Source organism: Myripristis murdjan, chromosome 24 (genome assembly GCF_902150065.1).
Source record: "Myripristis murdjan chromosome 24, fMyrMur1.1, whole genome shotgun sequence".
In the NCBI taxonomy this organism is placed as follows: Eukaryota; Metazoa; Chordata; class Actinopteri; order Holocentriformes; family Holocentridae; genus Myripristis; species Myripristis murdjan.
In genome coordinates, this window is record NC_044003.1 from 13,471,112 (window position 1) to 13,494,070 (window position 22,959).

General features: G+C 40.3%; 1 protein-coding gene across 1 annotated transcript in view; it reads right to left on the bottom strand.

Annotated features, from left to right (window-relative positions):
* fig4a (FIG4 phosphoinositide 5-phosphatase a) overlaps positions 1-22,959 on the bottom strand; it is a 60,212-nt gene that overhangs the window by 36,477 nt on the left and 776 nt on the right. The window contains exons 3-11 of the mRNA XM_030047388.1: positions 20,613-20,711; positions 19,211-19,334; positions 13,178-13,334; positions 12,703-12,753; positions 10,184-10,347; positions 9,638-9,766; positions 7,813-7,913; positions 7,238-7,400; positions 3,722-3,819 (exon numbers count right to left, since the gene is read on the bottom strand). Of these exons, the coding sequence (XP_029903248.1) occupies positions 3,722-3,819; positions 7,238-7,400; positions 7,813-7,913; positions 9,638-9,766; positions 10,184-10,347; positions 12,703-12,753; positions 13,178-13,334; positions 19,211-19,334; positions 20,613-20,711 (1,086 nt within the window). The remainder of the gene's footprint in view (positions 1-3,721; positions 3,820-7,237; positions 7,401-7,812; positions 7,914-9,637; positions 9,767-10,183; positions 10,348-12,702; positions 12,754-13,177; positions 13,335-19,210; positions 19,335-20,612; positions 20,712-22,959) is intronic.

Genomic DNA, 22,959 nt, shown 5'->3' on the forward strand with positions numbered 1-22,959 from the left:
TTAAAGTTGATTAATATTCCAAGGGAGTTAAACCAAATGTGTGGCTTGTCGCTGGTCTGAGAGGTGCATCCATCACCTTGTTTACATGAACTGTCTGTGAACTAATGTGGGACTATCATAATTGAAATGCCATTGTTCTTTGTAGCTTCCTAGTATCCAGTTGGATACACAACACACAATCAAACATTGACACAAACATGAATGCATATACACACACAAGTGCATACACACAAACACACACACACACACACACACACTGTCTCTGTGACCTGTACTCATGCTGTCATTACATATCCGTTCTGCTGTTTCTCCATGTACTCCTCCATCCCTCGCTGCGCTGCCTTTCATTCTAACTAAAGAGACACTGGAGTGATGACAGTGGATGATAATCAGCTTGGATGCATCATTTAGCCGCGCACATCCCGAATCACACGTCCAGCTGCGGCGCGGTAACCAGACAAATTACCAGTGCTTTTAATCACCCATTAAGCCCATCATGGCTCTCACAGCCCGCTGCACACAGACAGGGCCTGACAAGCGCACACAAACTTTGCATGCGCAAGAGGCCACAGGTGCGTGCCATTTATAACCAACACTTACATATTTATCCCATAAAATTGGAAACATGCAGCAAGTGCAAGACAAGTGCAAGTTAGGCACACAAGACATGCACACAGAGAGGAGCATGTCTACGCTGAAAGTTATTTCCTATGGTGAAAAGAATGGCAACCTAATTAAGCGCAGTGACCGTGTGGGGGATACGAGTGCGAGCACATGCATGGCCATGTGCGCTCTCAGTCTATCTTTCTCTCCATGTATACATACTCGGAGACATACACAAACCCATGTCACTATCATGCAGCCATCACACATCTGACATGGCCTGCACCCCAACCTCAATCACTCGCACAAAGGATGGGCGGTCTTTTTTTTTTTACGGTGAGGTGCCCTTTTGCTTTCTTTCTATATCTCTGTGGGATAAGAGAAAGGGTGTATAAGCAGCGGGTCCTCTCCGTTACTCCCCATAGCTTACTAATATCACATGGCTAGAGCTTGTGCGGACCGCTGAGGTTTGCGATTGGTCCCTCAGCTCACGGTTCCCCTTGTGAATGACAACGTGAGCATGAAACCCAAGCTGCCCGGAGTTAATGGCTGTGTGTGTGTGTGTGTGTGTGTGTGTGTGTGTGTGTGTGTGTGTGTGTGTGTGTGCGTGTGTGTGCGCGCGCGCGCGTGTGTGTGTGCGTGTGCATGAAAGGCAGAGCAGAAACCACTGCTGCAATATTAGCTCAAATGAAATGATGTCCATCTGTGGCACACGCAGGGGGGTGTGGGCGCAAAAATCAACATTAAGTATTTGATGTGGCTTTAATGAGGTATTTTTAGTTTTCTTGGGGATCTTTTTTTAACAACAGAATAAATTAGCATATCTCACTAGTGTCAGAGAAAAGTACATTTAATAGAAAACGTGTATCATTAAACACTACAGTATTAGACAGTCACAACGAAGTGGTAAAATCAATTTTGTTTTTAGCTTTTTTTTCAACTGTATATTTATTTATTTTCTTATTTCTTTATGTGGAAATCATACTATTTGACCTGCTACAGTTAATAGCATAATAATACTATAATAATACTAATAACAGAGCATTGCCCTTTAAAATGGTTTGGTCAAAAGTAGCATTTCAAGGGTATTTGGTGCTCAAGCAGTTAGATTTTTTCTCTGAGTAATTTCAAATAATAAAAAAAAATTCCTGCACACTAAGCTCACCTGCAATTAAAAAAAAAGCCTTGATTTAACAATACTGTTGGTCCTAAGACCTTCATCAAGTTAACTTCTCAAAACACAGAGCAAAATAACCTGATGGTTATCCCACATGCCATTGAATAAAGGCATTTTTTTATTATAACAAGTGAATTAGACCTTGTGCTGGAGTTCCTTTAAATGTGGTCTTCTTCAATGCACCCATCTGCAGACACGGTGGTGTTCCACTGTTCAACATAATCTTCCAAAATGCTGCACGTGTAAGGACTTAAAGGATTCAATTATATATGAAAAACCTACTTATATAAGTTATGTAACTAAATGAAATCATACCAAGAAATTTAGACGGCATAAAAGGGGCATGTGGGCCAATGATGCAAAAAGCCACAATGACACCCAGCACCCCAACCTCATGTCCATGAACATTGTGTTAACAAAGTCTAGCTGAGGGAGAGGTGGAGCAGCTATAAGCGGTGTTTGTGTGTGTTTGTGATTAGTGATGCATTATCTTTCACCACGGGTGTGTGTGTGTGTGTGTGTGCGTGTGTGTTTTAGTAAGTAATGTCAAGAGAGATCAATATTCAAGGTAGTATTTCAGCAGCTGGTGATCACCAACTACCAGGAGAAGCTTCATTTTTCACTCTGACCATTAAAGCCTCCGCAGCCACATCTCGCCTCCAGTATCATTCAAGATCTTGGAGAGTTATGCGATTACATCCCACCTCATTAGATAAGTAATTGTTGAGAGATTCCACAGGCCCAGGATATTTCACCCAAACACATTTTAACAAACAAAAAAGGCACAGGTTTATCTTTGTTTCCCAAATTTACATCAACCTTGTGTTTTTTGTTTTACTTCTTAATACCGGGTCTACTTTCTCTGTGTCCTCAGTCTGCGACCACAGAACAACTGAGGTGGATAAGTGACTTACTATGGCTTTGTATCTATTGTGAAAAATAACATATAGAGGCCAGTGTTTTAACAAGCTTCAATTTTTATTTAAGCTGTGATTATCTGGTTGAAAAATCATGATAGGTCATTTCATATCACATGGTCCTAATTTGCTGTTGGCAGTACTGACATGTTTGATGCGGTAGAACCTAATATTGAGCCTTTGTAAGCCCTTGAATGGTTTTCCAACCTGTGTGATGTGTGCCTCAATCACTTACAAGTGCATTTCTGAGAATTCATATTACAACCTATTGTTACCCACTGCCCTATGGAATATAATGGTAGTGCAGCGTAGTGGAGTATTTTAAAGTAAGTACACTCTCATTTTGCCATTTGGTTGCCAAGTAGTTGGAATGCACAGCCTTGACACAGGGATATCAATCATTTATTGTGGTCCATATGTTAAGGTTAATAATAGATCTATAGTACACAGGGAATGCTACTGATAAATGGAATTGTCACTGATTTATGGTTTCTATCTTGAATCATCGGTAACATATACAGTAAGAGTACAACAATTAACGTTAGTTAACATTAGTTAATGCCGTAATGGTTAATTAACTGTTAGTTAATGATTATTATGGCATTTACTAATGTTAATAATATCTACAATAACCCTTAAATAACATATAAATTAATACCTTAGCATGAACAGCATCAGTACATGATTCTTAGACACATTAGTTAACGGTTAGTTAACTGTTACTTAATGTTTATTACCAGTTACTTAATGTTTATTATGGCATTAACTAACGTTAATTGTTGTACTCTTATTGTAAAGTGGTACCTCATCATCATCATTCTACCTTTTCAGGAATGGAGTTATGCAAACCTACAGTTCTCCACAGTCCAAAGAAAGGACTTTAGGAATGAAATGTGTGTGTGTGGGTGTGTGTGCAAGTGTGTGTGTGTGTGTGTGTGTGTGTGTGTGTGTGTGTGTGTGTGTGTGTGTGTGTGTGTGTGTGGGTGGGTGGGTGTGTGTGTGTGTGTGTGTGGGTGTGTGGTACCTTGACCAGGTTAAGGATGATGATGGGTGAGCCAAATCGCTGCAGCATCTGGTCAAAATGGAGGGCAGCTACATGGGCATACGGGTCAGCTTGGTCCACTGAAAGAGAGGTCAAACTGAATGTTGTCTGACTGTTTGAGGCTTTAAGTGCTTTCAAATGTTAAAAGTATTAAGAAGCTGCAAAATGGCATCTTGGGTCTAGTTTCTGGGTGTTGACGGGAAATGTTTCAACGATTGGCTCAACTGAATAAACAACAGAAAAATAAGCCAGTCATCACCACAAATGATACAGTCCCTGTCTGGAGAAATCAGTAAATAAGACATTTTCTCACTTCGTTTTCAGCTGTAACTGTAGCAGGGGAACAAAATGACATACATTATTTCTCCAAATTTTGTCAAAACTAGATACTGCATGTAAATGGAAAAGCATACAATTGATCTGTGTGACTTTGAAGAGGTGCTAAGTGGGATACATCATTCACCCTAGCTCCACCCAAATCCAATCCAAAATCATAAATTCAATGAGTAAGTAATATAGACCCTCATTCCACCAATCCCAACCATTGCACCAATCAGGGCACTTTTTTTAAAAGGTACAGCATCTAATATTTTGCCTCTTTCAAGGTGTAAATGACCACACCACTGGAGGTTCATGAGTGTTGTGGATCAGCACCATTTAATCCACTGTAATTGCAATGGCTGCAGAGATTTCAGAGATTTTGTTTTGCTTTGGGGAACCCCCGCGCTTCCCGACACACACACCATCAGCCGGGCTGATGTTGACTGGCACAAAACCTTTTTCTCTGACACATTCGAGCCAGAAAAATCCCTAATCAATTCCTTCATCCTATCTCCATCTCCTATTCTTTCTCAAGACTCAAGGTTCTGTGCTGAGACGTAGACAGTGACAGGGAGACGATAACAGGTGATTTGTTTTAATTGGGTCAATCTGTTTCATAAGGCCGATATGAATTATGTCAAGTATCATGCTGGGCTTTGTCGTGCAATACCACTATGAGCAAGGCCATTTCCTTTTGAATACAGCTGCTGGTTATGGGTGTCTTCATTTGTCTTTCATTTCTTCATTCTTTATTTTACAATACTGGTGAAAGCCTCCACTTGCCCTGTATACAAAGAGGCACATCTGCAGCCTGCCACAGAATCAGACCAGTCAAACAACAGATCAGTAGAATTGGGTCAGAACACAATACGGCTCAATGATTCCCCCCCCCTGAACACAAACACAAATGCAAGCTCAAACATACTCCTCAACTTCATTCTACCATCATTTATTATTTTCATATCATTTTGTTCATCATTCCTCTGTTAAAGCCTCCAGGGACAGGAAAGTGCAGGTCAGCTTACATGACTGTGTTTCCTAAAAGACAGGCCACTCCAACACTGTTACTGTACCCTAGGTAAGGCATGATGACAACCATTAAGTAAGGTCTTTTCCTTCACAACGAAAACATGTTCCTTCTTCAGGGCAATTACAAACTCTTTGCGTAATAATTGGTCTTGAAAGTCATGGCAAAGGTAAGGTGAAACCATGTTGCTGACCTAGATTTGTCTAATGAGTGTCATTGTATGCAGCCAGTTTCATGACCACACAGATATTTAGATGGAACTGAATATGGCTGGGTGAACTGTGCGTAGCTCTGAATTGATACGCTTTCAGGTCAGTTTCATAATTTTCAAGGCTGCGGCAGACAGAGAGCACAAAGAAAAGCATGTGAAAAGGGCAGGGTATATATGATAATAGACTGTCATATCACCACTTGAAGCAGAAAGACCCAAATGCTGTCCATTCATTCTCCAAACTCCAAAACAGAAAAGGAAATGAATAGTTCTTTTGTTTCCCTCTTGCTCAAATCTGTATCTGAATGATGGACTAAAATGACAGCAGTAGAAGCAAAAGTGACAACTGAAAGAAGAGGCATTTAGGAATAAACTTGAGTTGCCAGAGCCAAAATATGCCAATCTTGTTTGTATAAGCATTGAGGAACGTTCTGGAAATGTCAGATAAGGACTGATTGAAAACACCAAACTGGGAGTAGGATGATGAGGCAAGTTGATCCGCCTAGGGATTTTGGATGTCTCTACCTCACGCAGGTAAATGTCATCCAAGGATGAGTTAAGGTCTCCAGTGTCATCATTCTCAGAGACCCGAGTGCCTCCCTCAAGCCCTGGTTTTGCATTTATATCCTGCTGGACCCATAATGAGACAGAAGAATGGATACAAGGATGAGAAGCAATGGGGGGGTATCCTAGTGTTACCTCTCTTTTTTATCTTTGTGCCAGTGGTTGAGAAGAATGACCATGAAGCAAAGCCACTCTAATTTTTATTCTGATTACACTATTCTTTCTCGAGAGCATTATTTCTTGTCCTGAATAGGAAGCTGCTCGAATGAACATTATACCACGTCACATCAATGATAATTCGAGAAAAACATATATTGTGAGAGTCATTCCTTATACCACGTATGTCTAAGCATTACAAGAACATATATCTGTTTTGTGTATTTGTAATGCATATTAGAATATCTCCTGAGATTAGAATCAACAGAGCTCCACTCCAAGCCTGTACATTGAGTAAGATTTGAATATGATTGGTTTTGCAGAACTAGATCAAGACCTTTCTCTTGCTGGAGATCTACTGTGGAAATAATGTTTAGGACGGTGGTTGGATTATACTTAAGGACATCCACAGATGTAGTTGAGTAGATACTTCATTCAAAGAGTTATGTAGCATGTATCTATACATTTTTATTGCTGGTGGGGTGGAAAGCTGCCGAACCACTGATCTTGGCGCTGATCTTGTTATATGCATTAAGTTATAAAGAGTCATATTTTAACATTTTCTCTTCACAGCAGTCCTTACCATATCCGCTATTTTCATTTCTATTTCCTGCCATGGCAACAAGAAAACCCCTCAGATCTTCTGTGCAAGGAAAGGTTTGTTTTTTTTGTTTTTTTTTTTTAAACTCAGGCTGTATTACAATGTTGACACCCATCATTTTATAACCACACATGGCACAACTGCACTTCTGGCTTTACTTACGAGAAATTGATAACTGCCGCAGCGTCTTGCTGGCCTTCAGTACACTACAAGTGTGTAATCATTTTTGGCCTCAAAAAACATTGTAAATGTCCTTTTGAAAACAGGAAACTCACAGGACTGTCAAATACATCTTGAAATTGTCCACCTAAAAAGTGGCTGCAAATGAACCAATCCTTTAAGGTGAAAGACCCAAGCCAAATAAATGCCCTTTGAAACCTCGGCAGATAGGCTAATTTCTCTATCTTTTCCTTAGGAGAAGCACAGCGATTTTGGGTGCCATAAGCACCACAGAGTCCACTAATGATCTAACAAATGATACCACTGCTTTCGGACTGATGTGACATATAATTCTACATTATCTCTCATGTTTGGACCAGACCATCCTGAGACTGTACAATAAATGAGCAGAAAACATATAAAACAAGAAAGACATCCCGGGTACAGCGGTGGTCTTACATCGTATTGGGGGTTTGGGCATCATGGTGGAGATGTCTTGGGACCAGTAGAGTGGGACCGAACCTCGCACCTGGACGTAAGAGGAGTAACTTCCCGCTGTGAATGACATAACTGAGGCATCATGGATAATTTGCTCCGTCTCCACCTCATTGGCTACGTCCCCCTACAAATAACACAAACAAGAAAAGACCAGGGGTCTTGCATCAAGCGACATCATACTTGCAGCAAATCAAGGTTACACTTGTCTTACCATTTCTTTTAAATCTCACATTAATAATGTTAATGAGCTAAAATGGCAGTGATATGGCAGAATACCAGAATTTCTGGACAGAGAGGCTACTATTTTTATTCACCAATGTACAGTAGAACAGGAATGTGCAAACCCCACCGATAACAGGTGTGCAAACAGAAAAAGGCCGATCCCCTTCTCTATTCATACACATGCATATATAAAGGTAGAAGCAGCAGGTCAAATTAACCCCCTGTGATCAACATGACTCATCTCAATCATCCTGACACCCGTCACCCCTGCCTCAAATATCTATTCTTCCCTGTTGTCTTGGCAACTGCTGTACCTCGCAGTTGGCTCCTCTTTTGAGGAAGCGGGTCCCGGCAAATCTGCTGGAGCGCCTGGCAATGAGGGTGATGTGCACCGGTCGGCCATAGATCAGAAGCTCTGTAGTTGCTAAGGTAAAGGAGAATTGCTTATACAACACTCACACAAGGCAACGATGCAGTTCTATAGTGCACGTTCGCCTTTGCTTTGCCATATTTCTCTATGTTACCTTCCATTCTGTCCATGCCCTCAATATGTTTCCCCCACAGAACTTTTCTTTTTTTATAAACCATATGTTTTCTTCTCCACTTCCTCCTGATAATCTGCCTCTACCATATACAAATTCCTTTCTTTGCCCCTCTCCCTCCTCACTCTCTCAGAAAGCAGCCTTGAAGGACAAACAGCTTCCAGGAATTGTCCAAATTCACTGCGCCCACACAATGTCACTATGGTAGCCTGCAGCTTGAAAACAGAGATGACACTGCTGACAGCAGGGCTAAGTTCAAACAAAAACTCAGGTACATCCATCTGCTACTTTAAGGCGTATGTCATTAGGCAAAGCCAGTGACACAAGTGCTGGTATATAAATATTAATTCACTAGAACGTCTTTGTAATTACTGATAAAAATTCAATGAGTGGTGGCATATAAATATTAATTCACTGCAACTTTGTTGTGATTACTGAAAAAATTCAATGAGTGGTGGCATATAAATATTAATTCACTTCAACCTCTTTGTGATTACTGATAAAAATTCAGTGAGCGATGGTTTTGGCTCAAAAAGCAAAATGTCAACTTCTTTTTCCTAAGCTCGGTATGATTTAAGCAACAGAAGCTTGATAGAAAATTATTGAAATCTTGCGAATGGGTAACCTCAGGCAGATTTTTACCATAATAAATCAGACTGTTTACTCAGCTGTATCCACGCCCCAAGCACCTCTGCAGCTGCAGCTCATGTATCATTACTGCAAAAGCCTCTCAAAGAATGCTGACAAAATTACTTATGTAAGGCTGTATGTAAATCCCTCCTATGCAGTTTGGGTTTAATCAAACTGTATTAGCAAATGCTACTATAGCCCTGAACCGAGATCAATGATGAACAGTCAAACATGGGAGGGGCATGCAGGTGTGTGTGTGTGTGTGTGTGTGTGTGTGTGTGTGTGTGTGTGTGTGTGTGTGTGTGTGTGTGTGTGTATGCACTTCCACACACAGATGCAAGCAACCCGATGGGACATGTATCTTGCGTCCAAACAAAGAGACTATCTAGCTCATCTGATCAAATATGCACCATGTTTTTTCCCTCCAGTCAACAGATGGAGAGATTATGCAAGCACCAGTGTTTACATACCTGAATAACATTTCCTAATTGCAATCATACTTGTCTTTCTACGACTCCGAAAATAAACAGAAACTGTGCCTGCAGTTTTGGGGGTGAGTTGCATGCTCGCTCACAGTGCACTCCACGTTTTTTTGTTGGAGGCAAAGCACATTTCAACAAGTGACATTTCAGCAAGTAACTTGATATTAAGAGTTGTGGGGGCATGCAGACCAAGGACTAGCACATGAGGGATCTAGCTGTATTCTTATACCAGGGTGTGATATTTCATGCCTAACAAGGATTGTTGATTTCTATGCATTTAATAAAAATAGAAGCTATATTTGCACAGAAAAATCACTGAAAAGTTTGCTGTTATCAGCCGTTGAATGAAGTTGATGCTGAACATAAAACTAAAAAGGCAGCAAGCACCTGTGTACATGAAGCACAACAAAAACAGGTAAGAAGCGACAGGCACACAGTCTCGCAGAGCTTAAACAAAACTGCCCTCAACACGACAAAAAGGATACTTGACTGGCCACAGAAGCCGTGGATAATGTACATGAGCCAGTCGTGATGCACTGTGTCCTTGACTCGTTCCAGCAGCTTCCCGTTCCACACGTACTTGAAGTACGGCTCATTCTGCAGGCCGTAGACCACTGCGGCGGAAGAGAGGGAACACATAAAACCTCCGGATCATCTTACTGAACTGGGATTAGACCAAATTATCAGTTCGACAGTTACAAATGGAAAATGAAGCGTGGCTGAGGTCTGACGCAGGCTGGTGAATAACAGCGTATTCAGACACAGCAGTATTGAGCATTAAGTGATCTTAAGCCTGTGCAGCTGGAATTTTGGCCTTCCGTGATGAGTGTTTTCTACAAACATGTAGGTAAGCGTGTTGTTCCTTGGTTAAGCAAATATTTTAAGCGATACATGAGGTGAGGTGGCTTCCAAACAATAAGTTATTTGTTCTAAATCATGTGTACTAAACAAAGGAAACAAAACAATTTATCCATGACATTAGCCTGAGAGGCTGCAGAGGAGTAGAGGTTTGTGGGTTCAGGTCATGTTACCTTGCGTGGGCAGCCCTTCATCCTCAAAGATATCAAAGCTGTCCTGCTTGCTGTGTGTGTGAACCTCTTCCTCGGCGGACGAGGCCGCTGCTGACCCCAGTTCACAGGGCCGCTGCAGCAGAGTCAAGTTGTACTGCAGCGAGTGGCTCAGGTCATAGCTGTAGCTGCAAGTTACAATGGTAATGTCATTTAACTCAAGTCCAGTCTGTGCAGTCCAGGTGCCTTAGTGATTTGGTCGTAATATGGAGAGTGAGTTAAAAGCAATTCAATTTGTATCAAATATCAACTATAATTCATGTCAGATAATATTGTGAATTGTGACCAATAAGTCATGCCCTTCAGTTGAAAAAATTTGCAATTCTAAAAGTATGCATTAGAAAAAAAAATGATAAGGAGATCCCTAAAATGTTGCAATGGGTAGTCAAAACACAACAGATAAGGTGGTTCAAAGAATTCAAAGAGTTCTATAATTTTTACCCAATTTCTGTAAACTGGACGGTACGAAGCTGAGAATGTTTGCTGTAAACTGTTATTAAAAAAACTGGCTGTGCATTTTCCCATTAACCCAAATCTGTCATTTTTTAACCTGCAATTTTCCATCATACTAATAAATTCTGACAAGAATTTTATGCCTTTTATGTGATTTTTGTAGCTGTTGTTTGTTTTTTGTCTCCTAGAAACAGTGGATATGTCCTTGACCCAGAGAAATGTTTTCACATCTATAGTTATACATAAGCCAAGCATCGATAATGATCCTCTGGATATGTGTGACATGTGTGTACCCCAAATATGTGTAACATGCATATGTAACACATATATGCATACGAAAACAATGGGGAGGACAGTGGAGACGATGCATGTTAGACATACGTCAATATATAAAAATGTGCCAAACTAAAAATATGTTTCAAATATGGGTATTTGATAGGGTCATATACAACATGGCAGATGTTTAAAAAGTAAATGCCAGGTGTGTCACAAACCAAGTCACTCAACCAACTCGGATTATTTAAACTCTGACTCTGAAATGTGTTCATGGCATTTGTCATTCTGTATGTCCCCATTGTGATTACAACCACTTGCAGAGAGCGGTGAGTCACAAATCTTACATGGATGTTACTATGCAACCACTTCAAAAGAGACCTTTGCTCATTGGATGAAAGGGTGAATAAAATTGCGCTGTTACCACGGTAAAGCTACCAACTGACAGAATAAAAATAGCTGAGAGGAATCATTGTTCAAAGAGTTGGGAGTCTAAAGGGGATTGCCATTCCACTAAAAAAAAAAAAAAAAAAAAAAAGTCATTATCTACTCACTTGCATATGAGTCAAAACAAAGGTGAAGTTAGCTAGCACCACACACACCTGTCCTCTTTAAAACAACAGGAGTGGCTGGGGACGTTGTCTTTATCATTCCAAAATGGGCAAACACTTAACATAAAATGATGTTGCATAGTTTGTGCAAAATAATCCAAGTGATCTGACGCCAAACTCTTGCACTGTAGGTCCAAAAGGCCTTATTTATGTCATTACGTCCTAGATTTAGCTTGCTCGCACATTTACCGTGAGCTATATGATGCCAGTTTCGACATCCTCGTGTGCTTCCAGCTTGGAAAGTCATAAATATCATCTGTCAAATAGCACTTTATAGTCAGAAATAAGAAAATGGGACATAAAGCCAATGTATTTTTTGGCAACTGGTTTAGAAACCAAAACAAATAAGAAAAATACTGAGCTACTTTGTGCAGCAATAGCGGAATGAAGAGAACATTAATTTTGCAGTTGATATGTTAGTGTTTATCAACTAAAAGTTAACTGAGGCTACTGTAGTCTGTAATGACTGAAAATTTCAGGGATAATGTGACAAATACTGGACTTTTGGAACTGCAGTGCACTCGCCTTTAGAACATACTATCATTATGCTGTGTGCAGTAATTTTATAGTAATTTTTTAAAGTCATTCAGAGTCTTTTCTGGGACTGTAAAGAACCAGTTCACAGCCACTTTAGCTGTTCCAGTGAAGGCTGATACAGGATAGAACTAGTTGCTGTATGTTATGCAGACATACAAAATTCACAAGTGTTTTGACTGACATGTTCAATATTTGTATAGATGAGCAACACTCTGCCACATCCAGAAAGCAAAACACACAAGCTGAGAGAGTTGTACTTAAAAGATAATGGTCCCTTTGTACAAACTGTCTGGAAATAGTCAATAGACTTATGAATTTGCAGCTTGTGTGCAAACTCCTTGTGACAACCAAGGACACACATGTTACAATTAGGAGGACGTCTGAAGGACCTCCATCAGCAGAGCTGTGCACATGCAGAGTCACACATGGTCAGCATCGTGGTGAATTTGAATAACTTCAAATCAGAGGTCTGGTTTACTGAAACAGCTTGTTCTGAGCTGGCACATACTGAAGAGGAGGCACTCTCTTCTCTATACAGCACATACAGTCCAGAATACATCCTTCCTGTGACAAATCATGAAAGATGGGCACAGTCCTAGCCTGGTTTACCTGAAATAGAAGTTGCTGGACAGGTCCACGTTCTGAAAGATACGCACATATCTGGGAGAAGCGTTTGACAGAAGAAAAACAGAACACAAGGTTTTGACAGATGGAGTGAACAAGATAACTTCATTAAATAAGAAAACTTCCTTCACTTGTAGAAATGGGCAGGACTCAGCAAACACAACCAAATGAGATCAGTAATCAGTGCGTCTTCTGCAGTAATTGGTGGTGAGACACTGGAACCAACATAGGGCCACATAAATATGAAGTATAAGGTCATACAGTGTGACCACGTAAGCATATGTCATGAATATGATACAGCGATTGCAATGTTCATCAAGAAAGAATGTTTTTTTTATGAATACAATCCAGTGCCAGTGACAGGGTTGGGGTTAAAAAGGCTGACTGGCTACAGGACCTTAAATGGCATCACAGAAAAAGAGGCAGGATAGTGCAGAGAAGCCGATGAATGCGACAGTACCTTGCTTCATCAGGATGTGTGACCCTGACCGAGTCATTGGGGATGTAAATCATGCTAGTGTCTTCAATTTTGTATATGGAGTGGCCACCAATGTCCGCCATCTTTCTGCGCTTGGTGATCAACACAATGTAGTACCCCTCAAGGAAACGTACAAACCCTGTCAAGAAAAACAGAAACAAATAGTACAAAAATACACACAGTGTAAAATCTACTGAGGTACACCAATCATAGGAGTTACCAAGACAAACAATAATTAGTCAACAGAATGATACATGATACATCATTATATTATTTGTCATAAAGATACAACTTTCTCTCAAGGAAACTTTGCATCAACTCAAAGTTTCAGTGTAAGCTCTGAACAAACCTCTGGGCAAGGTAATTTGTGGGTCAACCTTTCAGCTGATTGCATATTGACTACGGCACTGGAAGCGCAAACAATGAGTTTATGGAGCTGCAGCCTGAGTGTTTGTGTGCATGACTTTTCACTATGTAATGGCTACAGTAAGATGTCTGAAATACACCTCAATATATTTCGTTGGTCTTACATAATTAAACCTTGGCCCAGAAAGAAGTATCAAGCACGTACAGGCAACTCAATGATTTGCTTTCAGCTGCTCACAAACTATTTTCTCATCTATGACATTCAATGCATAATGGATAATGTCTGTGTGTCTTTTTAATGGTCTGATTATTATATTAGCAATATTCTTTTCATCAAGGCCAGTGCCTTACATAAGTCAGCCTGCCAGACATACTGCTTTTGTAATATTGCTGCTAAGATTAATATGTTGTCAGCTGAATTGTGGGTCACAGAAGTAATTTTGCAGCTGAACAAAGTCAGTTCTGCAGAGGCCCTCCCACATTTGGACTAGTTCACATCATGGATGCCCAAGTGCCCATGTATTGTTAGGAACCCAGCTAACAAGGCCACGTTCAGGCAGGATCAGGCACTGCGGCACTGTGCAGAGGCGTGGGAGTGTCACTACACAACTCGTCTGTCTGCTGTCTGCCTGCTCGGCGTCTTCACCCGCTATGAAATTGTCCAATGCAGTGTGATGTCGGGTTGCGCTATGGTAAAACCTGATTCTGGATCAACTTTTTTGCTGAACACCGCTGCGTTTTTTTGTTTGTTTGTTTTTTGCGAAACCCCTTGCATCACATAATAATGCACCCAAAAAGCACTATGCCCATTTAAAATGAATGAGATTCCTTGTGTTTTTGACACAATGCCCGATCCTGATAAATTCAGCTAAAAAACATGGAAGTGTGACAAGAAAAGATGAGCTGTATCATCAAAATTAAGCTGATATTTTATCATTACAAATGATATGAAGCACGTAGGTTTCTGTTGTTAATAGCTGCAAAAATAATATGGCTCAACAATGTCAGTGCCCTATTCACTGTCTATAGGGAAGTGCCAGATTTTACAAATTAAACTGTCAGTCCTCCAGTTATTACCTGTGGCACAGGAATAACATGACTTCTTAAAACAGGTGGCATCTCCCTTTAGAGTATAGAAGTTTATAGGACTATGGCATTCATCTGATCAATTCGATTAAAGGCTGGCTGACTCAAATTTGCAGATTTCAGGCTCTGTTTTCTCTATTTAATCACAGTGAGATGAGAAATTTAAGATACAGCTTTTATCTGAGCAGCCTCTCCCCTTCCACAGCACTTAATAACTTTTCAATTGATGCATTGCTGTCACATAACTTGGTGATTGTGTTTCTTTCCTCCAGAGATGGGTCAGACTGACACAATTATTAGATAAAAATGAATAAAAATATACTCATTTTACAATAATGACAATCATTATATAATGGGAACTGTGTCAGGCAAAAGGGCTCTCAGGATATACTGTGCTCTACAAGGCTACATCACTCTTTCATTCTGTGTGACACAATGACCAAATAGTTGCTTGTGAATGGAGATGTTGTTAGGGCACGGCTGAAAAAGCATCTAATTTAGCCATTGAAGCGCACGTCAAAGTCAGAATCTGTCTGTGTCAGTGTGCCCGACACATCAAGAAACTGAAAACAATACCTCATAATTTTATCCTCAAAATATGCCTGTAACACTTGCATAAAGGGTAACACTTCCAAATTTGATCTCAAATATGTTACTCCTTTGCTCCAAAAGACATTGGTTTACTACTTAAGGTTCAACCAGCCAGTTGCCAGTGGGACCAGCCGACATACTATCTTTCAGAGGGTCAGTTTTAAAGCAAGCATGACGTTACCGGTATCAAATGAAACTAGACAACCTAACGAAACAATGATGCTAAGAAGGTCGGATACGCTATAGTCCGGGAGCCATGGTGTTGTACCTCGTTTTGCCAGGTAAAGTTTTTTTCTCTGCTGATTCTGGTAGCTTAGGGGTACCTTTTCAAAATACGGGAGGCTGCCCCGTGATATCCCTGGAGCATTTTCACATATTAACTCCTTCATGCCCAAAGAACCAAAATCCCAGACAAATAGGGATTTATGATATTTCAAAGAGACCCCGGGGCTGACCTAGGACACGCTGGGGGGATTATGTATCCCAAATGGCCTGGGAATGCCTTGGGATCCCCCAGGAGGAGCTGGTGGATGTGGCCATGGAAAGAACCATCTGGGTTGAACTCCTAAGCCTGCTGCCACCGCTACCCGGTCCCGGACAGGTGGCATAAAATGAAGATGTCTGAATAATTCATTTGTGGCTTGCTTCCTATGTTTGGCAACCTTGGCCCCAAACTATTGAGAAATTAAAATGATTTTTGAAAGATTTATTGAACATTTTATGCTTTTTCCCCTCATACCACAAGGCTAGCACCAAGCGCTGTCCAAAACCCCAATCATTTCACTATGAGCATTTGAGCGTAACAGAGGCCATTCAAGACCATTCAAGGAGAATACGAGCATCCTTCAGGGGGGTTATATTACTTTTTTTGACATGATATATGTTGGACTGAGTTTCTGGGAGGCTAGTTTTGGCCCGTTGACCAGGGGCCGCTATCCACGGACCTATACCATAAGAATATGATACACACAAGCGCTTCGGTTTTAGTCACCTTTAACTCATGTCAGCATACTACCATATGAAATACTCCAGTAGAACTGTATATTATGTATTTAGTCAGACTTAGGATTTTGATGACGATCAGACATATTTTAGGAGAAGGTAATGAGTGAATCCGGGAAATTACGAAGGACTCACTGGATTTTTCTCAGAACTTTATGTTTCTGTGACAGATAAATTATCTAACTGGGCTCTGACTCATCCTGAAAACCCAACCACACTATCTGTTTTCACAACTATGTTTTTATACTACTATGCCTTTTTATCCTTGTTTTTTTCCCTGTATAATTCTGGGTTGCACTTAGTTTTGTGTTTTATTTTCCTTCCTAAAAGTTATTATTATTGTTATTTTTATCATCATCAGACACTGACTCAGGACTGTCGTGTGCATCCTATCGTATCATCCTATGTAGGTCAGGGTCTCTGTGACATTCACGGTGCTGTCACACCAATTACTTTCCATACAGGAAACCGAAGTACAAACATGATCAAAGGATGAAGATGACAGGATAACACAGGTGGTCAATTTTAGTGGTATAAATTACAGGAACTGTGTTTTTCCTTGAAATCAACCTTGATGTCTACACACACACACATATATATAGAGAGAGAGGGAGAGAGCGGCGAAAATCACAAACAACACTGGAAGAGTAACCATGAGATTCTCTTCTCAGAAATGGAGGGAGGAAAAATAGATCTCTCTCACTGAGACTGACAACAAGGCAAACAAGATAACAAGATTAGCAATGCTCTGACAGACACACTTCTTTGACAATTAATTAGCCTTTATTTAAATTTCAACCTCAAATACGAAATAAAAGGAGGGGCCAGAAGAGAGAAGCCAGATACCTAATTTTTAGAGAACAAGTCATTAATTTTATAAAGGTGAAAAAGTTATTGTAAAGCTTGCCGACAGAAGTGCCACATTCAAAATTAAGGCTGAGATGTGATGGTGAAGGCAGACTGTATGCTACACCTCAACCAAAAAACGAGGCTAGACAGGAGTTACTGCAGTAATTAGGTCTGTAGGGCAAACTCCAAAGCACAGTGGTGAGAAAGTTCCTTTTTTTATTTTTTTTCAGAAAGCAATCACAAGCATGAAGTGCTAGGTGCTGCAACTCCATTCCCTGGAGACATTACTATATTTGACAGCAAGTCATTGAGCATAAGGCTCAACGCTGCCATAAATTTGTCCGTTGGCCAAACAGTGTTTCCCAATTGTCCTCACCAGCAAATATACACTCCTGATCAAAATTTTAAGACCAGTTGAAAAATTGCAAGAATTTACATTTTGCACTCTTGGATCTTAAAAACGTTCTAAGTAGAGCTTCAAAATGCAAAAAGAAGGAAGGAAAAAGGAAAAAGCCCCCCAGAGCATGATGGCGCCCCCTCCACTGTGCCGTGTAGAAAACATCTCAGGTGGGATCTCCTTGTCATGCCAGTAACGTTGAAAGCCATCAGGACAGTCAAGGTTAATTTTTTTCTTATCAGAGAATAAAACTTTCTTCCACCTTTCAATGTCCCATGTTTGGTGTTCTCGTGCAAACTCCAAATGGGCAATTTTGTGCCGTTGAAGGAGACGAGGCCTTTGAAGACGTTTTTTGTTCTTAAAACCCTTCTCTCGCAGATGCCGTCTGATGGTTATGGGACTGCAGTTGGCACCAGTGACAAGCTTAATTTGGGCCAAGGATTGTCCCGTGTCTTGATGGACAGCCAATTGGATCCTCCAGCTCAGGGCCGGTGACATTTTTTTGGGTCTACCACTTGACTTTTTTGTTCCATAACCCTCAGGATCTTTTAGGAAGTTTAAAATGACTGTCTTACTGTGTCCAACCTCAGAAGCAATGGCACGCTGCGAGAGGCCTCGCTTATGCAGCTCAACAATCCGACCACGTTCAAGGAGAGAAAACTTTTTTGCCTTTGCCATCAGGAGGTCATGACAGTGTGGACACCTGACAGAAAATGACACAGAATCCACATTTTTGCGAAGATTTGGGCTTTTAAAGGCTGCGGTCTTAAACTTTTGATCAGCTGATGAACAACCTGTTTCAGTTTAATAGTTGTTTGCAATAAATTGCTCACTCAATTTTTTTTTTGTCTCAGTCCCATTTCTTCTTTTTGCATTTTGAAGCTCTACTTAGAACCTTCTTAAGATCCAACAGTGCAAAATGTAAATTCTTGCAATTTTTCAACTGGTCTTAAAATTTTGATCAGGAGTGTATATTAGTAGTAGCCCATCTGGCCAGTGATCAAAAAGCACCTCGGTGGCTCTCGTGGTAGAGCTGTCTTTCCTGTCTCTCTCTAGTGTCACTACCAAATAAAGCAGAAATGCGAAAAAACAGTGGGTCTGATTTTGAATTATATGAGAGAATCATCACCATGCTGGAAAATGTTTCTCTCTTCCTGTCCAAGCATGCAAAAGGTAGCAATGTGGTCTGGGCCAATTATGTAGCAACATCAACGCTGCCTTATCCTGTGAACACAACAAGCAGATCATCACTGCTCCATCAGACAGGCTGTCAAGACCGCAACAGGTTACAGAAAGTGCTATGGCTGGCTAGCTAGATTTAGAAGTAAAAATGGTTGTTAAAGCCACACTGTCTGCCAGATGTCGGAAATAACTTCCCATCCAAACAAAAGGGCATCAGAGCAAAGAGAGATAGGGAAGGAATATGGTTATGTTTTCTGAAAAATACTCATTTAATCTGATAGTGAGCAGAATTAGTATGGTAAAGTGAATCTAAAAAAATCTATAATCTAAAAATCTCTAATATCAGTGACATACTAATGAGCCTGTAAATCCTGTGTTTGGGTCACGGATCCAAACTGCAAAAGGAAAACTGGCCTGAATATCAACCCCTGGACAACTCCCCTCCGGAAACCTAACTCTCTGTCCTCTTGTCATCATTGTGCCCCGGTGTGGTTATCGCTACACCCACAGCTGTGATCTGGAGGTGGAAGGAGCTGTCTTACCCACAATGCCATAGGCTGACACAGCCCTGGACAGGCCCGACGAGCCCTTCTGGCCGATCTTGGTGCGGTTGCCGAGGTCCAGGCGTCCCAGCAACTCTCGGACCTCCTGCTGGCTGTAAACATGCTACACACAGACGGACAGGCACACAAGCAGACATGAGTAAACACAACCCTGTAAACACTATTGTATTTCTTCATTTATATTATGTACATAATTTCCATGATAGCCGTTTTACTTTATTGTGTAAGAATGGATAAAATAGAAGAAATTAAGCTGTTAAGTGTTTCTGAGAATAATCTGTAATGGAATGAAAGCCTTTTTTCATTAATATCCCCAAATTGTCTACAGACGAATTTAAATTGACCTTCTGCAAGGCAATTAGGCTGACAATAAATTCACTGCAATCCACATCCTTTTTGCAAGACTGTAATGAACAGTGACTGCCTCATTTTTATTTCTCAATTAAATTTAAAAAAGGAAAAAGATCAACAGCCTCTGCTGTATAAGCCTCTACAGAAGAGCTTTGTTCACTGAAAACTTAAGTAATCCTAAATAACAGTCTAATAAATGAGTGCAGCAATGCAAAAGTACTGCATACTGTCACATTTGTGTATTCCACTTTTCTTTGTTTACTCATGGAATCAAATAAATCCCTCTGCAAAGTACAACACATGTACATCAAGCAGAAATGGAAAGTCTGTAAGGATTTGTATCATGTGGAGATTATTTTTTTTGTCTTATTTTAAAGCTTTATGTCAGCATTTTATTGTATTTTAATTAGTTCAAAACTGCAAAACTGCACAGACTCCAATGACCTTCACTGTGCAGATATTGCAATCTTCATTTCAACTGAGAACCATTATAGAGTTGCAGCGTAAAAGAATACAGTGTATGCATTATATTTGACCTTGCATTCTTTGTATATTAACCAAGAGACCACTGAAAGACTTTAATGTGTTTACCACTTAAAAAAAACAATCACCTCCAGCTCTTCATCATATTCTCAAGAATCCACACATTGTTCATAAAATACTGTACAATGTCATTGCGCAAAAGCCGATCAAATGAAAATAAACATTGTTTCCCCCTCCGAGTCTAATATCTACAGGAATGAGAGTGCGGGGTGATGGATGCTTAGTAATGGATACTTTATAATGACAAACCCATCATAATCATAATCAGCCACAACGAGAACAAACATATCAACTCCCACCTCATAGATCGTGGTAATGAGCAGCAGAGAGAAGTAGGTACGCTCAGCTCTCATCAGCTAAGCTGTCATCTACAATACACTTGGGAAGGGGTGAGTGATTGTACAATTTCCCCGCAAGCGTACTGTACTGTATTACATAAGGATATACATGAGCACTGTGCTAACTATGCTGGAAGCTCAGCACTCACCTTATCATCAATTATGACCAGGTCCCTGGGTTCTGTGCGGTCAATCTTCAGCACACGGTGTTTGGTCTGGGCATGATTGCTCCCCACCAAAAAATATCTCTGGAAAGACAGAATTAAAAGCATTAATGTCCGGTATGCCGTTTCCCCTATATTCTTCTTCAGGCCTGGTACTATGCACCAAAAATAATTACACAGCATACAGGATGCCATCTTGGTGTGGTTTGCTTCAGACTTTTTATCTGTATTAAAAATTTTGATCACTCTGATTATTCGAGATTTCAAGTAATCACAAGAAGAAGATGTTTAATAAACTGTACTTTTCATGGGATGAAAACAGGGTGAAACAAGTTTTTGAGGTAACATTCCCCTGACCTTGCACTTCATGAACTCGGTATGCACGAGTCATCTCTGCACTTTCTCTTTTCTTGGCTTGGAGGAAAAATTTCATGAGGCTAACACTGTTTTACCACAAGAGGCCCATTTATTGTCATATTTATGCAGGCTTCCACATGATGTCCTACAGTAAATAAAATGTGGCTTACATTAAGGAATTTTTTTAATTTGCCTTAAGATTGGATTTCTACTGCTATCAAGAGCAATAATCAGTTGTGTCTACCCAATTCATTTCTGATATACAAACAAATGGATATTTGGCACTGAAGGTCTGAATGGCACATCTTGTTTTTTAGTTGTCCGCTGTATATTTTTTTCCATTGGGAAAAAAAAAAAAAAAAATCCTATGGATATTGTTGGCAAGGTGGGGTTGTTCTTTGACCTGGTGGTCCACCGGGTCTGTACAAATGTGGGAGAAACACTGCTGGAGGCCATAACACACTTCCTGTAGACAGTGAGCTCTCAGCCTTTGCAATGTAGGTTACATAGACGCTTCTGATAATGTGTATGCTAAAGATAGTGATAGAGTAATCATATTACATGGTTGATTGCCTAATGGTTACTCATTTTAAGCATTATTAGTTTCCTCCTCAGATTAGCTACACTCCTTACGAGCAAAGTGGACCCAAAAGTCAGCACATTAGCCATGCCTACATTATAATTATGTGTCTCAGATAACACACAGAGTTCACTGTTCAGCAGGCAAGAATCATGTCTATGTTATGCCTGAAGGTCTCAGCCATAACACTTCCTCGGATTCAGTTTTGTTTGCAAGATTTTCTCTCAACAACAAGACATCCAGTTAGAACTCCATGTATCGATAGTCTGTCAAATTATATTCCAAAAAAAAAAAAAAAAATCAAGGCAAATACTAGCCTACTTTATTCCAACTACGCAAGTACAAATTTAGCAATTTGTACTTCAGTTACAGCAGGTACTGTCCAGAGTACAACATGCATGAAAAGCATCTATTTGATAACAAGGCCACATTCTAAAACGTGGCTTATTATATTCTAAAACGATAGCTTATTAATAAGATGTGTCTTCTTTGGATGCCCCTTTCTTTCAAGTCATTATTTTTCTCACAATGGGTTGGCAAGATGGTGCAAAATCTTCTAAACACCACAGGACGCCAATTTGTACACTTTGTATGGACACGGTCAGGAACCATTAGGGCCATTTTGTCCTGTTCCAGACTATGCAGTATCCCATAGAGCCGTTTTTGGCTTGCAGTTATTGACACAGTCTGTTCAATAAAAGTCAGGAAGAAAGATAACACTAGAGTTTCCAAATGTTTTCTCTTCTGACTAAGTGGATTTGACATGTGATCACACCCTGCTATACCTCACCTTAATGTCAACGCTTGGTCTGATCTTAGTCAGTGTGCAAAGGGAAAAACTGTATTGTAAGACAACACACAATAAGGGGAAGACAGGTATATATATATATATATATATATATATATATATAAACTCAAGTCTTTTCTCTGAAAACAACAAGAAAACAAGCAAAGCTAGGCAAATATCACGGGTAGCAACAACACTAAGTGTCCTTGAATGGCAGTATGTAATAAAATCAATTGTTCATGAGGGTACAAAACAAGCTCCAGTAAAAATTAATTTCATGCAGGTCCCTGTAAATAATCAAAACTGGGGCTCCTTCTTGAGTGAATAAATTCAAGTTTGACTGTGGTCTACATATTGCTTATGATAATGTTTGTTGAGCTGTTTGTGATTTGAGCCTCTTTCTCCCACTCAGCATACACCACACTGTGAGACTGGGGCGTAGCTGAAGTACCAAACAATCACAGGCTCTGTCATGCTGCCATCTAGTGTTTCCAGACAACCCTTCGACATCCCAGCTCTCCATCCCTCTCCATCTCTGTGTCTACTGGCTTCTAATGGCCTCCTCTCTCACATCATAGGTTAAACATAACTTTCAGAAATCACTGTTA